This window comes from Saccopteryx bilineata, chromosome 12 (assembly GCF_036850765.1).
Source record: "Saccopteryx bilineata isolate mSacBil1 chromosome 12, mSacBil1_pri_phased_curated, whole genome shotgun sequence".
Lineage (NCBI taxonomy): Eukaryota > Metazoa > Chordata > Mammalia > Chiroptera > Emballonuridae > Saccopteryx > Saccopteryx bilineata.
The window spans coordinates 27,796,181-27,812,109 of NC_089501.1; the positions used below are offsets into that span (position 1 = coordinate 27,796,181).

At 39.2% G+C, this 15,929-nt stretch overlaps 1 protein-coding gene across 1 annotated transcript in view; it reads left to right on the plus strand.

The window, feature by feature from the left end:
* The window catches only part of ENPP1 (ectonucleotide pyrophosphatase/phosphodiesterase 1), a 68,366-nt gene that overhangs the window by 18,506 nt on the left and 33,931 nt on the right, over positions 1-15,929 (plus strand). The window contains exons 2-5 of the mRNA XM_066247732.1: positions 7,420-7,492; positions 11,379-11,495; positions 12,224-12,349; positions 14,280-14,340. Of these exons, the coding sequence (XP_066103829.1) occupies positions 7,420-7,492; positions 11,379-11,495; positions 12,224-12,349; positions 14,280-14,340 (377 nt within the window). The remainder of the gene's footprint in view (positions 1-7,419; positions 7,493-11,378; positions 11,496-12,223; positions 12,350-14,279; positions 14,341-15,929) is intronic.

The following is a 15,929-nucleotide window of genomic DNA, read 5'->3' on the forward strand; positions in this document are numbered from 1 at the left end:
TCTAGCCTCCCTGAGTGATCTGTTTTATGTTGGGGTGTTTTCTGTGACTGACCGTGTTGATTAGGCGCGTGTGTCTCAAGATTGAGTGAGGGCACACAAGTCATGGGGTGCAGGATGCCATCCAAGCCGAGTCTCTACTGAAACCATTACTTTATATTATCAATGGATGTTTTATTCTTTGACCTTTAACTTCAAAGAGAAATGGTCTGTGAAAGTACTTGGTGAGATCTGGGAGAAGTGGTTTGTTCACTCAGGCAGAAGTGTAAGTACCAGATCTTCTTTTCTTTGAAAATGCTTGGTACTTTTTGAAACAAGAATGTGTCAGCAGGATGGGAAGGGAGAATCCCATTGTCCTAGATAAATCAGCTCTGCGGAGGTCCTGCAGGGCCCCAGGAAAATTTCTAATATGAAGGACATGGCTCAGGACGTGAGTTCAGGAGGGATCCAGATAAAAGTCGGAGCAATTGTCAGGGAGAAGCAGATTCATACGTATCTTAGTTTTATTAGGGACTGTGAGACTATTCAGTCCAGTCCAATGAAGGGACGACGGGTGACATGATTTTCTCAATACCACAAAGCCCCACATGTCATGCACATCTTAATGAGGGTTATTGGTCTTTTTGTGATTAGGATCACAACTCTGCTATTCTTATATTTTAAATTTAAAAAATGGCAAGAATTTTAACAATTTTCTTATTGTTTATGGTAAAGTACTGGCATTATTTATTTTCTTATGCCAGCCTTACAAATTGACATTTTATTTTAATCTGTTCTTGTAAAAAAATAATATATTTTTCAATGATCATTACCAGCTCCCATGCACTAACTGATAAGAGCTTTCTTTGAGATTTTTTTTTTAAATGCTTGTTTACCAGAATAATTTGTTGAAAATCTGGGAAATGATGAAATGACTATTTGCTTAATTAAACAAAAGTGCCAAAAAGCTTTTTTTGGACTATTAATTTTAGTTTAGAGAAGATTCTCACAGTTTTATCTCCCCAAGAGACTAGTTGAACCAAATGTATACTGTGCTTATTCAAAATAATTGTTTTGAATGGCACTTTCTGTTATTAGTGACTCCTAACAGATTTATATTAGATTGGGGACATTGTCTTCTCTATCTCTCATATACATAGTGTCATACCTGAATTAAAAAAAAATACATATCAGCTGTTATCTTTCCTTTGCACTTAGGAAAGGGTTAAGAAGTTCAGAGCCCCTGATTGGCACTGGGGAACATTTAAGAGAGCCAGAATTTAGAATACTAATAATTTAAGGACTTCTATTTTGTGCCTACCTCCTTCTGACTTTATTTTTCTTCTGTTCTTTTTTTTTTAAAGATATGAGATAAAGAACATAAAGATCCCAAAGAAGAGTGTGTGGTTTTTTAATGTGTATATAGTTCTCTATACTCACAACTAGAATCCACTTTGGTAAAGTCTTTTCTAGTCAGCTTGCCACTGATTTTACCACTCACTAAATATGAGAAGTAGTTGGCATTTTAAAAAATGCAGATTCGCCCTGGCCGGTTGGCTCAGCGGTAGAGCGTCGGCCTAGCGTGCGGAGGACCCGGGTTCGATTCCCGGCCAGGGCACACAGGAGAAGCGCCCATTTGCTTCTCCACCCCTCCGCCGCGCTTTCCTCTCTGTCTCTCTCTTCCCCTCCCGCAGCCGAGGCTCCGTTGGAGCAAAGATGGCCCGAGCGCTGGGGATGGCTCTGTGGCCTCTGCCTCAGGCGCTAGAGTGGCTCTGGTCGCAACATGGCGACCCCCAGGATGGGCAGAGCATCGCCCCCTGGTGGGCAGAGCGTGCCCCTGGTGGGCGTGCCGGGTGGATCCCGGTCGGGCGCATGCGGGAGTCTGTCTGACTGTCTCTCCCTGTTTCCAGCTTCAGAAAAATGAAAAAAAAAAAAAAAAAAAAATGCAGATTCATGGCACTATTTCTGACATAAATTAGAAGCCAGTACTGTTTGAAATGGACTGTTTGTCAATTCTATTAATCATTACTGTAAAAATTGTGTTGATGGATTCTTGGAAAGTCAAACAAAATTTCTGTGATATGTCTTTGAAGCTTGTTTGTGTGGACTTACTACCTCTCACTTTTTTCCTTTTATGTTTGTGGAAAGTACTATACTACTATCCACAGAACAGAGATTTATTTATTTTTTTAGGGCAAAGATTCTTTTTATCTACAGGAATAGGAATCTCTCTGAGGGAAAGTTGTGTGGCTTGCCATTTTAGCTTGTTTGTAATAGAAGGTCCTGGGAGTGCCTTAGCAACTGGGTTTCATCATGTTGTGACAAGTTCTGTCTCACATGTTTGAATCTGTGCAGAACCAAAGGAATTTGTCATTGAGTTTCCCTCTGATATCATTGGCCTTCTGAATGACCCTTTAGTTTCTCTTACAAGCAGTAGTTTGGTAACAAATGGCTTTGTCCCCCAACACCCTAGATATTTGGGGGTTTGTTGTCATTGTGTGTGTATGTGTGGTTTAATAAAATTGTTAATAATTGTTTAAAACTTTATAAAATGACTCTTACATTCCATGTATTTTAGCACCATTTTTACTGTCATCATAGACCTCAATCTATGCTATTCTTTAAGTTGCTAGATTTTGCAATAATGGCTTATTTGACTCTTGATTGAGACCTGTTAATGAAATAATAAACACTATCACTATTCCCATATTTTCCAAAGCTGACATAATTGTAAAGATAAAGGACATTCTGTGTAAGACAGTTATATTAGATATTGTACTGGCACATTAATATTTCTTAAATCTAATTTGATGAGGTTGAACATGGTTGAAAAGACAGAGATATAAAGGATATACTTTGAAACCTATCATAAATTAGAAATAGAGATAAAGTTTTGAAGTCATAATTTTACTCTGTAAAGAAATTGTGGTATTGTTTTGTAGAATTAAACTAATTGAAGAAGAAAATTCAAATTGAATTACATTTCACAGCTCTCAACATTGTTGATGAGAAATGCCCTACTGAAAACTCTTCTGATTGGGTGTTGTTTAATGGAGTAGCAGCAGGTCATCTAAATTTCATGTTTTGTGGACGGGATTATAGATAAGAAATGATTGCTTGTGTTGTACTTTTGTCTCAGTTACATGCTGTGCATTATCTTATAAAAGGTAAATCTAAGTAACATCATTTAGCAAAGAAGAGGTGATTCAAAAAAACCAGTGTACCTATTCTGCAGCTTAAGAAGAAGGTTGGCCCTGGCCGGTTGGTTCAGTGGTAGAGCGTCGGCCTGGTGTGCAGAAGTCCCGGGTTCGATTCCTGGCCAGGGCACACAGGAGAAGCGCCCATCTGCTTTTCCATCCCTCCTCCTCTCCTTCCTCTCTGTCTCTCTCTTCCCCTCCCGCAGCCAAGGCTCCATTGGAGCAAAGATGGCCCGGGCGCTGGGGATGGCTCCTTGGCCTCTGCCCCAGGCGCTAGAGTGGCTCTGGTCGCGGCAGAGCGACGCCCTGGAGGGGCAGAGCATTGCCCCCTGGTGGGCAGAGCATCGCTCCTGGTGGGTGTGCTGGGTGGATCCCAGTCGGGCGCATGCGGGTGGGAGTCTGTCTGACTGTCTCTCCCCGTTTCTAGCTTCAGAAAAATACAAAAAAAAAAAAAAAAAAAAAGAAAAGAAAAAAAAAAAAGAAGAAGGTAAAGGTCTGCATCTACCATGTGTGTTTTAAGCCAATGGTTAGGAAAATAAAAGTGATAATCCTGGAAGTGAATTACAAATTGAATGTAAATGGGGTGATGCAAGAAATAGCTAACTGTGGAATGTTAACACTGCCTCAGTTGAATAGACTCTAGAAAAGGTAGCCAGGGAAATTTACTGGTAGCAAATTTACTGATATAAATGACTTGGTTGTGATGAAAACGATGAAGATGTCTCAGAGGAAGTGACACTGACCCCCAAATTCATATTAAAGGAACTCTTGGAGAAATTTCATAATATTGAGAGGAAAAAGTTGAAGCATTGGAAACTGATCTAAACTTAGAAAGTAACGTGACAATTCACAAAGACAGACAAGATTCTCACTCTGTATTTAAAGGTATAAGATAAGATAGAGCACTGTTTAAACTGTTCTTGAGAAGTTTATTACAAAATAAAACTTCAATTCTCTATGTTTTAAACTGTAGTATATTAAATACAGGTTAGTTTTACTATTTTCTTCATTTCCTTCAATTATATAGATTTATAATTGATTCCTAGTATTTTTGACAGATATTTTAAAATTATGCTTCTGTATGGTTGTGTCAGTTTACCATGCCATCAGAGGTTTAGGAGAACCCATTAGTACTCTCTTCTGATGCCTCGTTCTGTCTCTGCCCTTTTCAGGGATTTGTCCAGGCTCTTCTTCTAATGGTTCCCTATTTTAATAGATATAAATTCACTTAGGTTTTTTGTTTCCTAAGGGAGGGTTTGGCCTAGACGTTGTTGTATTTTAGACCCATGATACTCTTGCTCTTCTTTCCTTCACCCCCAATTTTTAAAAATAAGTTAGATCTGTTTCTTCAGTTTACTTCACCATTCACGTCCTCTTTAGTGCTTGCAGTCACCTGAGAGGAGGCCCCTTGAGGACAGAGGGCATGTCTGTTTTATTACTGAGTAGCCCATGCCTAGCCTAGAGGCTGGTGTATAGCCATTACTCAATGTTTTATTTGAAGAAATATGTCATAAAAGTCACTACCCACCCTTCACCCTGCCCATTTACCCGTTCCTCCCATCTCAACTATCTCCTCATCCTGACTTTTGGGAAATACCACTCCACCTTCCTGTTCCTCTACCCAGTGTCCAAGTCCATTCCCCTCTGCATTTTCTTTATTCCAGCCAAAGTAGACTGTTCAGTATTCATCTGCCGCCTTCCACGTGCCTTCTTTTCTCTGAACTTTTCCTTACGCTAGCCTTCCTCCTAGACGTCTGTTCTGTTCTGTCCTCTTCTCGTTCCCGTAGCTCTGCCTGCAGTATCAGACCGTCATTGCCCCTCTTCAGAGCTCAGCCCAGCGGCTTTCTCTATGATGCGCTGATTTCCCTCTCCCCAACCACCCCAGACTTTCTCCATCACATGCTGTAGACTCTGCAGCAGCTGTGGAGAGGCAACCAGATATGAGCCATTTATTCTATTTACCACCTCCACAAAGCAGAAGCTCCCTGAGGTATCTCTTATTCTTCCTTTCAATGCATAACGTAATTCTTACACATAGTTGGTATTTAATGAATATTTTGTTCCAATTGTCCTCAAAGTGAACTGTCAGGGAAACTCCATCCCACTAAAAATATTGAGGATTGGTATATGGATTCTTCTTCTTTTTCTTCTGACTCACAAATACAAGTTCTGTTATTATTCTTTGGAGTTGTATAGTATATCCACTTATTTTAAAGTGTCAAAGGTCAGAAGAATATAGAATGAGAAAATACCAAAACGTTAGAGCCAGAAATATTTTTAGAGATCCATGTAGTCCAACCCTTTAATTTTACTGTTTTCTTTACTTCCCGATAGATTTATGATTGGCACTAAGAGAGTTTTTACTGTTTGTGACAGATACTTTAAAATTATACTTCTTTAGAGTTGTGTTAATAGACAGTTTATTCTAGAGAGAATAAACTGCTGTCCAGAATGGGTAAGTGACTTGTCCTAAATCATACAAACAACTTGTGTAACATGTGGACCAGAGATGTACCATATTTTTCGCTCCATAAGACACACCTGACCCTAAGACACACCTAAGGTTTTAAGGAGGAAAATAAGAAAAAAAATATTCTGAATCAAATGGTGTGTTAAAATACTTAATAAAATATACCACAATAATATTTCAACAATGTAAACTCAACAGCAGTATTCCCAACCATTAGCACTGTTATTAACAAATGAGAAGAGACTTTAATGTTCAAATACTCTTCTACAGTGTGTCCGTAAAGTCATGGTGCACTTTTGACCGGTCACAGGAAAGCAACAAAAAATGATAGAAATGTGAAATCTGCACCAAATAAAAGGAAAACTCTCCCAGCTTCATACCTATTCAGTGCAGTACGATGTGGGCTCACGCACAGATTTTTTAGGGCTCCTTAGGTAGCTATCCCGTATAGCCTCTACAGACTCGTCACTGACTGATGGCCTACCAGAACGGGTTTCTCCACCAAACTGCTGGTTTCCTTCAACTGCTTATCCCACCGAGTAATGTTACTCCTATGTGGTGATGCTTTGTTATAAACGTGCCGATATTCACTTTGCACTTTGGTCACGGATTCGAATTTAGTGAGCCACAGAACACACTGAACTTTCCTCTGTACCGTCCACATCTCGACTAGCATTGCCGTGTGCTGCTCCGCTGTATACACGGTGTTACATCATCATCTGCACTGCCACATCATCCTACAGAAACTGGGAGGATTTTCTTTTTATTTGGTGCAGGTTTCACATTTCTATCGTCTTTTATTGCTTTCCTGTGACTGGTCAAAAGTGCACCATGACTTTATACTGTAGTTGTCTGGGAACCTGCAGCAGCTAAAAAAAATGAACATTCGCTCCATAAGACGCATGGGAATTTCCCCCTCCTCTTTTGGGGAAAGATGTGTGTCTTATGGAGTGAAAAAGATGATAGTCACCTAATCCTGTCTAGTGCTCATTTCTACAAGCTGCCACAGTGCATTTGAGGGTATTGTTTAGGTTGGTGTAGTTAAACTGTTAAAGGAGGCATCTGATATTCTTGTTGCCTTTTATGGATGAGCAATTAGGCAATTGAGTCTACATAGATTTTTCCTATTTCTCTCTTTTAATTATTACAAGTTCTCTAATAGGATTAATATGCATCATCTGGAAATTTTCTGGCAACATTAACCTTGGATAGCATAGATTTATTGCTAATATTTAGGTAGAATTTTGTTGAAGTATAATATACAAGCAGATTTTTTTTTTTTTTTTACAGAGACAGAGAGAGGGATAGATAGGGACAGACAGGAATGAAGAGAGATGAGAAGCATCAATCATTAGTTTTTCGTTGTGACACTTTAGTTGTTCACTGATTGCTTTCTCATATGTACCTTGACCGTGGGCCTTCAGCAGACCAAGTAACCTGTTGTTCGAGCCAGCGACCTTGGGTCAAAGCTGGTGAGCTTTTGTTCAAACCAAATGAGCCTGCACTCAAGCTGGCGACCTTGGAGTCTCGAACTTGGGTCTTCCGCATCCCAGTCCAACGCTCTATCCACTGTGCCACCTGGTCAGGCCATGCAGAAATATTTATAAAGCATAACTGTGTGGTTTGAATTTTCACAAAGTAAACATAATTGTGTAACCAGCACCCTGATCAGGAAACAGACTGGCATCAGCAAGTTTGAAAACATTTGAAGAAACAAAATATTTGAAGAAATAGAAGGGTTTTGAAGGTATGTAATTTTCTTTTGTCTCTCCACAGGTTTTATCAGTCTGTGTGTTAACAACAATCCTTGGCTGTATATTTGGGTTGAAACCAAGCTGTGCCAAAGAAGGTAATTAGTACAGTGTGTGTTTGTGTGTGTGTTGAAATTTAGCCTTCTTCAGAATTCAGAATGTGATGAGATAAGCATTATGTCCTAGTTTTATGGGTACTCCATAGATATTGCATACTTGAATCTGGTTTAAGCCGTCTTAAAACTCTTTTATATTCTAGCTATGTAATATTTTATTTACTTGCAAAACTGCATCCCAAAACAACAAAGAAGGGCTATGATTGAAAAACCAACTAATCAAACAGAAAAACAAAAAACAACAGAAAATAAATTAAGAACAAAGAAGCAAATGAGCAGACATGGCCAACAGGTTCTGGGGCGCGGCCCTGGAGCCTTCTCCCTGACTCCTCCAGGCACTGCTGGGACCCTCTCTCTCCCCAAGCAGCTATTGCTGAAGCAGCCCTAGTGGTTACTAGGTAACCAGTCAGCATCCCTCGGCAACCAGAAACTTATCTTTACTTGCTCTTAAGCCTTTTAAAATCATAGACATCGTTGGTTTCAAAGCAGTAGTGGTACTCCTAAGCTTCTTCATGTGTTTTTTTCTTTTTATTGAGTGTAGAATTATCCATCATTGATAAGATCACTATAAATAATAAAACAATCACAGTGCATCATAGTATTTTGCCTCTGTGGTAGGTTTTTTCCCCCCCTTTGTAAAAATCATTGATGATTCTCCAAGAATCCAATTTTGAAAATTCTTTTCCTGCTCAACTATTCTGTAATTTGAACATTAGTCATTTAATAAATTGAGTGATTATTAAGCTATCATTTATTGTTGAAATGAATGATAGTAATTTTTTTTTTTGTATTTTTCTTAAGTGAGAAGCAGGGAGGCAGAGAGACAGACTCCTGCATGCGCTTGACCAGGATCTACCTGGCATTCCCACCAGGGGGCGATGCTCTGCCCATCTGGGCCATTGCTCTGTTGCAGCCAGAGCCATTCTTGCACCTGAGGCTAGGCCATGGAGCCTTGGCTGCAGGAAGGGAAGAAGGAGATAGAGAGACAGACTCCCATATGTGTCCAGATCAGGATCCACACAGCAACCACCTTCTGGGGCTGATACTCTGCCCATCTGGGGCCATGCTCACAACTGAGCTATTTTTATCACCTGAGGCAGAGGCTCCATGGAGCCATCTTTAGTTCCCTGGGGCCAGTGTGCTCAAACCAATCTAGCCATGGCTGTGGGTGAGGAAGAGAAAGAGAGAGAGAGGGAAAAAGAGAGAGAGAGAAGAAGAAGAGGAGGAGGAGGAGGAGGAGGAGGAGGAGGAAGAAGAAGAAGAGGAGGAACATGAGGGGATGAAAAGCAGATGGTCACTTCTCCTGTGTGCCCTGACTGGGAATCAAACCCTGGACATCCACATGCCAGGCTGACTCTCTACTACTGAGCCAACCGGCCAGGGCCATGAATGATAGTAATTTTATGTATTTCGTTAATAACCTACAGGCATAGCTCAGAAGTATTGCAGGTTTGGTTCCAGACCACTACAGTAGAGCCAGTATGGCAATAAAACAAGTTGTAATTTTTTTTGCTGGTTGAAGGTCTTGCCTTCAATTTGTAAAAAAATGCATCTGTGAATCACAAGAAAGTGAAACACAATGAAACAAGGTCTGCCTGCATTCAGAGCAAATTAAGAAGCTACAGCCTAGTGTTCACCTGGGTAGTTTTTCTTTGCATGAACTAATTTACCTTGAGTTCAATTTGACACATAAAAATAGCAGTTTTTATCTAAACCCAACATAGTGTGTCTAGTATTTTTAAAAATTACTAGGTGCATATTAATGAGCTTGAAGTACTAGCTATTATTCTAATAGCTTTTCCCCATCCTGGGTTGGGGAAATCTCACTTAATCTACTAAATCTAAAAATTATTGTCATTTCATGTCCTTAACATTGCCTAATTTCTCAGTGTTGTGAAAATTAAATTCTGTGGCAGTGTCTGTCTTGTTGGGTCAGGAAGCTATTAAAGTCAAATTCCTTTTTTCCTGTTAGATTCCATTATTTTCTATGTGTATTTTTTTCTCCTGCTTTTTAGAAAGCCAATAAAATACTAAGTTATTCTAGATATCAAGTGTTACAGCATAAAATTGTTTTTTTTTTAAAGTATTTTTTCCATATCCACCATTTATTCATTTAATGAAAACTTATTAGCACCAATTATAATCACGTGGCTTATAGGCACAGAAGATACATCCTGCTGGGAACAATTTAGGTATGGTCTTTGTTCTTAAAAAGTTTATGGTATAGTGTGAGACTGGGATACTAATCAGATAATCTAGTTATAAATGAAATTAAGTGACTAAGAGGAAGGATAAGATTTTATAAAAACTTAAGAAAGGGAAGTGGACCCAGGCTGGGGAGTTCAGAAAGCTTCTCAGAGGGAGCTGGGCTGTACCTTCAGGTGAACAGGTATTCCAGGTGATGGGGGAGGGTTGGGCTGTACCTGTAGGGGAATGGGTATTCCAGGTGATGAGGGGAGAGCTGGGCTGTACCTGCAGGTGAACAGGTGTTCCAGGTGATGGGGGAGGGCTGGGCTGTACCTGCAGGTGAACAGGTGTTCCAGGTGATGGGGGAGGGCTGGGCTGTACTTGCAGGTGAATGGGTGTTCCAGGTGATAGGGGAGGTGCAGCCTGTAGAATGTGTTTCAGACAATCACATTACATCTTTACACTAAGACTGAAACTGGCCCTGGCCGGTTGGCTCAGCGGTAGAGCGTCGGCCTGGCGTGCGGGGGACCTGGGTTCGATTCCCAGCCAGGGCACATAGGAGAAGTGCCCATTTGCTTCTCCACTCCCCCCTCCTTCCTCTCTGTCTCTCTCTTCCCCTCCCGCAGCCAAGGCTCCATTGGAGCAAAGATGGCCCGGGCGCTGGGGATGGCTCCTTGGCCTCTGCCCCAGGCACTAGAGTGGCTTTGGTCGCGGCAGAGCGATGCCCCAGAGGGGCAGAGCATCGCCCCCTGGTGGGCAGAGTGTCGCCCCTGGTGGGCGTGCCGGGTGGATCCCGGTCGGGCGCATGCAGGAGTCTGTCTCTCCCCGTTTCCAGCTTCAGAAAAATACAAAAATAAAAAATAAAAATAAAAAAAAAGACTGAAACTAAGTCGGGAATTCTTTCTCTTTCTGAAACATTCATAGATAATCACTTGATAAGTTTTTTCTCACATTTGAAATTTGAGAGAACTCCATGGCTGTTTAAGGCAGTCCTTATTCCGACCTTTCTTTAACCATACCATAAAGTATTTAAGTCTTATCAGACCCAGTAGGTTTTGTAATAAGTGAAAGAAAAATTTCTCTTTTTTCCTATGGCAAGAAAGAAAAATCATAAACTTTGTACCTAAGGTAACCTTCTGTTAGTATGTATCAGTTTCCACATGAATTTGTGAAAAGATTCTGAGGTAACTTTGATTATACCAATGGTAATCAACCTGGTCCCTACCACCCACTAGTGGGCGTTCCAGCTTTCATGGTGGGCGGTAGTGGAGCAACCAAAATATAAATAAAAAGATAGATTTAACTATAGTAAGTTGTTTTATAAAGATTTATTCTGTCAAACTTAGTGAAAATCCGACATAAAAGTACTTGGTAAGTAATTATTATATGCTTTAACTTGCTGTAACTCTGCTTTATAAATTTTATAAAGTAAAGTTACTTCCCTACTTTATAAATCACCATTACTGTGGAACCGGTGGGTGGTTAGAAAATGTTACTACTAACAGAGATACAAAAGTGGGCGGTAGGTATAAAAAGGTTGACTACCCCTGGATTATACCATCCTTGTTTTCTTAAGGGGTATTTGGAGCTACTCTATACCAAACTTAGGTGTATTGGTTGATGTTTGCTTTGTGATTCTATAATGATTCGAAACATCTAACTCATTATTCAATATTTTCAGTTAAAAGTTGCAAAGGTCGCTGTTTTGAAAGAACATTTGGGAACTGCCGCTGTGATGTTGCTTGTGTTGAGCTTGGAAACTGCTGTCTGGATTACCAGGAGACATGTATAGAACCAGGTAAAAACGTGCAGGGAAAAACATGCAGCCGTGGCATTAGTAAGAGATCACAAGATGGCTCTGTATCTTTTCGGTATGTGATTTACTTAACTCACTTGAGATTTTTAAAAATTTGGCTTTTATATTTTCTCAGAGAAAAAAATGCACATATTTTGCCATGAAAAATTGTACTGGTGGCAAAACTGTGCCTATTTTAATGCATGCAGAAAGCCTATACCGTCTGATTTGCATTTAAATGAATTTCAAATGAAAATATAAGAATATTTTTATTAGGGGCACTTTAAAGTCAGAGTTCTTAGATGTCCACTTAAACTTTACAATAAAAACTCAGAACATGGAAATTTTTCTCCGTTTGATGTGGACTTCTCTACATATGACATGGAATAACATTTATATGGGAGTGAACCAAATTTAGATTAAAGTTTGAGAACTGTGAAAATGGCTGGTGGAAAAAGCCAGGATCTTCATATGAATTGTATGCTAATTTGCTGTTTGTTCACCTTGCAAAATGATGAGATTCTGGGGTTTTAGTGAAATAATAACAAGTGCCGCCTGCATGTTTTCCGTGAGTTCTGATTGACCTGGTGATGGCAGATTTTGCGGGTGACGAAGAGTTATGAACTCGTGTGCTGTCTTTTACGGGTTCTGTACCAGAAGACAGCAATTCTCTATTGACTTGGCGTGTGTTAAATTTGGACCGTCACGTTTTTGTTGATGTTTATTTCTAGAGCGCATATGGACTTGCAGCAAATTCAGGTGTGGTGAGAAGAGGTTGCCCAGAAGCCTCTGCTCCTGTTCGGATGACTGCAGGGACCAGGGGAACTGCTGCATCAACTACAGCCCTGTGTGTCGAGGTCGGGTCTCCACGTGCCCCACAGGCTCTGCAGCAGCCTGACGTCTTCCTAGGTCTTAGCTGGGTTTTGCATAGGTTTTATTTATTTATTTTTTACATTAAGAGTCATACTTATTGGCCAACTATATTAGCTGAAAAAATATTTAAGAAAATTCAAGCATATACATGAGTAAAAAGAGAGTATGTAACAAACAGTGCATCCACATCCACCTTAACAATTGCTATCTGCACATGGCCAGTCTTGTTTAATCTATAGTCACTCATTCTGTTACCACCCCTTCATGTTATTTTGACATTAGCTGTATATTTAGTGCTGTATTATGGAAAGATCATCCTGGCTGAGTCTTATGTCCCAGGTTTTCTTGTAAAAAATGAAAATAAACTCTGCCATGCCACCCCCATAAATTCAATTTTAAAAAATAGCAACAACTTAGATGCTGAATTTATGACATGAGTAATAGGAGAAGCTTAATTATAGGTTTACTGTTGGGCGCACTATAGCTTGCCGTAACTGTAAATATGAGCATGGCCACAAGATTCAGAAACACAGGTGAGAGAGCTGGTTTATGAATTTCAGGGACTGTGCTTGCATAATGAACACTGTCTCCATACTCCTCGCTACATAGAAGTAAATTTGTCCTTTATGATGGCCTCTTCCTGTCTTAGGAACCATGAGTCTTGTTTCAAATAAACACGGGACTGTAACTTTTCCACTGCCCTTTCTCCTAATTCCTATAAGTGTGGTTAAGTAACTGTTGCAGGCTGTCTGGGAATCCACAGCATAGATCTGGGTCAGAGGGTCTCGGAAAGGGAAGTGACTACTTCCTCAAATTAAAAAAAAATGCTGCAAAAATATAGCAGTGCATGAAACGTGACATCATGTCTGGGGAAGAAATAACTACACATTGCCTAAATTCTTAACAAAAATGATGTAGACATTTAGGATAATATGTTCATTTTATGAAGTATAAGTGGGAAAATATTGAAAATTCAATTTCCTGAAGCATATTAATAAGATTACATTTTCTTTTAAAAAAATAAGTTTTTAGATTTTAGTAGCTGGTATTTTAGGTCATTAAGAGGAAGCTTTTATTAGGACACTGGCAGAAGAATATCTGTTCTGTCCACTTCTGACCCACTTTGTCACTCATTTCAAACTTGATCGCATATTCTCTCTTGTCAGTTTCTGTTGTCTCATGTGTTTACTTTCTCTCCACAGTTAGATGATGAGTTCTTAGCAAATAGACACCATCTCATACTTTTTATATTTAAAAAAAAAAATCTGCCATGCACTGAGCGAGTGCATATGAAATTACTGCAAAAGATAATAGAGTAGTACGTAAACTGTTGTTACTAGGATCCTCTCATTTAGATGTTACAGGATTCCTTGAAATTCCTTGACGTTATTTGGCTCTATTTGAGAGGAAATAAGACATCATGGATTTAATGCCAGAAGATTTTTTTGGTTGGATAGATGGAGAGTTATAAATTTTGGCTGAAAATATGAACAGTTTAAAAATGAAAAAAAAATACCCTTAAGATCTCACATATATATTTGTTATGTCTTAGTCCTGTAATTATGCATATACTTTTTCTTCCTGATATCAACTCTTTGGAAACAGACTTTTATTTTGAAATAGATTGCCTCCCTCTTTTCGTTATATTATCCTAGAATCATGCCCCATGTTGTTATCTATGTAAATGTTAATACATTTTGATTTTGGAATCTGTGATGTGATTGTATTTGTGTTACAAATTTGAGGGACAAACAACCTGTCTGTGAGAGGATGTTACATAATTTTTACAATTTATATTTGTTCTTTTTGTCCTTAGTTTTCACAGTACTTTGTATATACTAGGCCATCACAAGCATTGTATTTGTTGTTGCTGTTAAGTGTGTTCATCTCGATTTATTTCTTTAAAACATTTAGGTGAGAAAAGTTGGGTAGAAGAAACGTGTGAGAGAATTAATGAGCCACAGTGTCCAGCAGGGTAAGATGATATTCTGAGATACATTTATTTTATTTTATTAGAAATACCAACTTTTTTTTCAATTGAAAAGATAAAAATAATAATTTCTTATTTGTTCATTGAGCATGATTTTTAGTCGGGCCTTATATTTGGTACTGGGGATGTAAACATGGTAACAGAGTGGTGTGACCTCTCACTCTGAAAGGGGGAAAAGGAGAGGTCTTGAATATGTAGTGTTCAGCAGTGTCGGGTGGAAATATTTATATTTTCCTTGTTAGGAAGGAAGGCCCTATACTTTTTTTTTTTTTTTTTTGTATTTTTCTGAAGCTAGAAACTGGGAGAGACAGTCAGACAGATTCCCGCATGCGCCCGACCGGGATCCACCCGGCACGTCCACCAGGGGGCGACGCTCTGCCCCTCCGGGGCATCGCTCTGCCGCGACCAGAGCCACTCTAGTGCCTGGGGCAGAGGCCAAGGAGCCATCCCCAGCGCCCGGGCCATCTTTGCTCCAATGGAGCCTTGGCTGCAGGAGGGGAAGACAGAGACAGAGAGGAAGGAGGTGGGGGGGGGTGTGGAGAAGCAAATGGGCGCTTCTTCTGTGTGCCCTGGCCGGGAATAGAACCCGGGACTTCTACACGCCAGGCCGATGCTCTACCACTAAGCCAACCGGCCAGGGCCGGCCCTATACTTTCATTTGGAGTTTGAAAGTTAAATTTGAGCAAATTATAGCTTCTTTTCTTTTTGCCTTTTGGTTCACTTACAAATTTGAGGGACAAACAACTTGTCTGTGAGAGGATGTTACATAATTTTTACAATTTATATTTGTTCTTTTTGTCCTTAGTTTTCACAGTACTTTGTATATACTAGGCCATCAGAAAAGTTTTGTAGAAATTTTATAAAAGATATTAGATATATTTAGCTTTGTTCCACTTGAGATCTACCTTATATAATTTTAGTTATTCATCTTAAGAATTATATTCTTCTTTAAAATGTGATTCTTCTAAACTATTAAAATGTTATCTGTATTTTAGCTTTTGTTTACATGCATAATTTATTTTTGCTTTATGAAATATATATATTTTTTCTTTTGGGAGAATATATTTTGTTGTGTAAAACAATAGTAGCAGCAATTGGAAAACTAAACTCAAACTGAAAAGTTTTAAAAGAGAATTTTTTTCAAAGGAAACTTCTTATATACCCTAAGCTGCCTTTTAAATCCTAGGTATATTGGTAATTTTAGACTTAGTGAATTTTGAATTTTTCTTTTTATTGTAAACATAGATTATTTTTCAATTATAATGTAGACTCTTAGTGGAAAAATGTTCCTCATTTTTTTTTACAAAAAGACCATAATTTAAAACACATTTTATTATACTGGAAATGATTATGCCAGTTTATTGGTGGTCCAGTAAACTGTTTTTATGTTTTCTGTTGACTGGGTATAAATAAATTTATACAGATACGGACTATTGAGACTGTATGCGGCTGATTCTGCAGAGTCAACCAACGGAGCCGTGGGACAAACACTAGTGACAGTTCAGTCAATTATATACACATTTTCTCTTTTTCTGTTTGTGTTTGTGAGTAAGCTGGGGAAGAAGTAGAGTTGA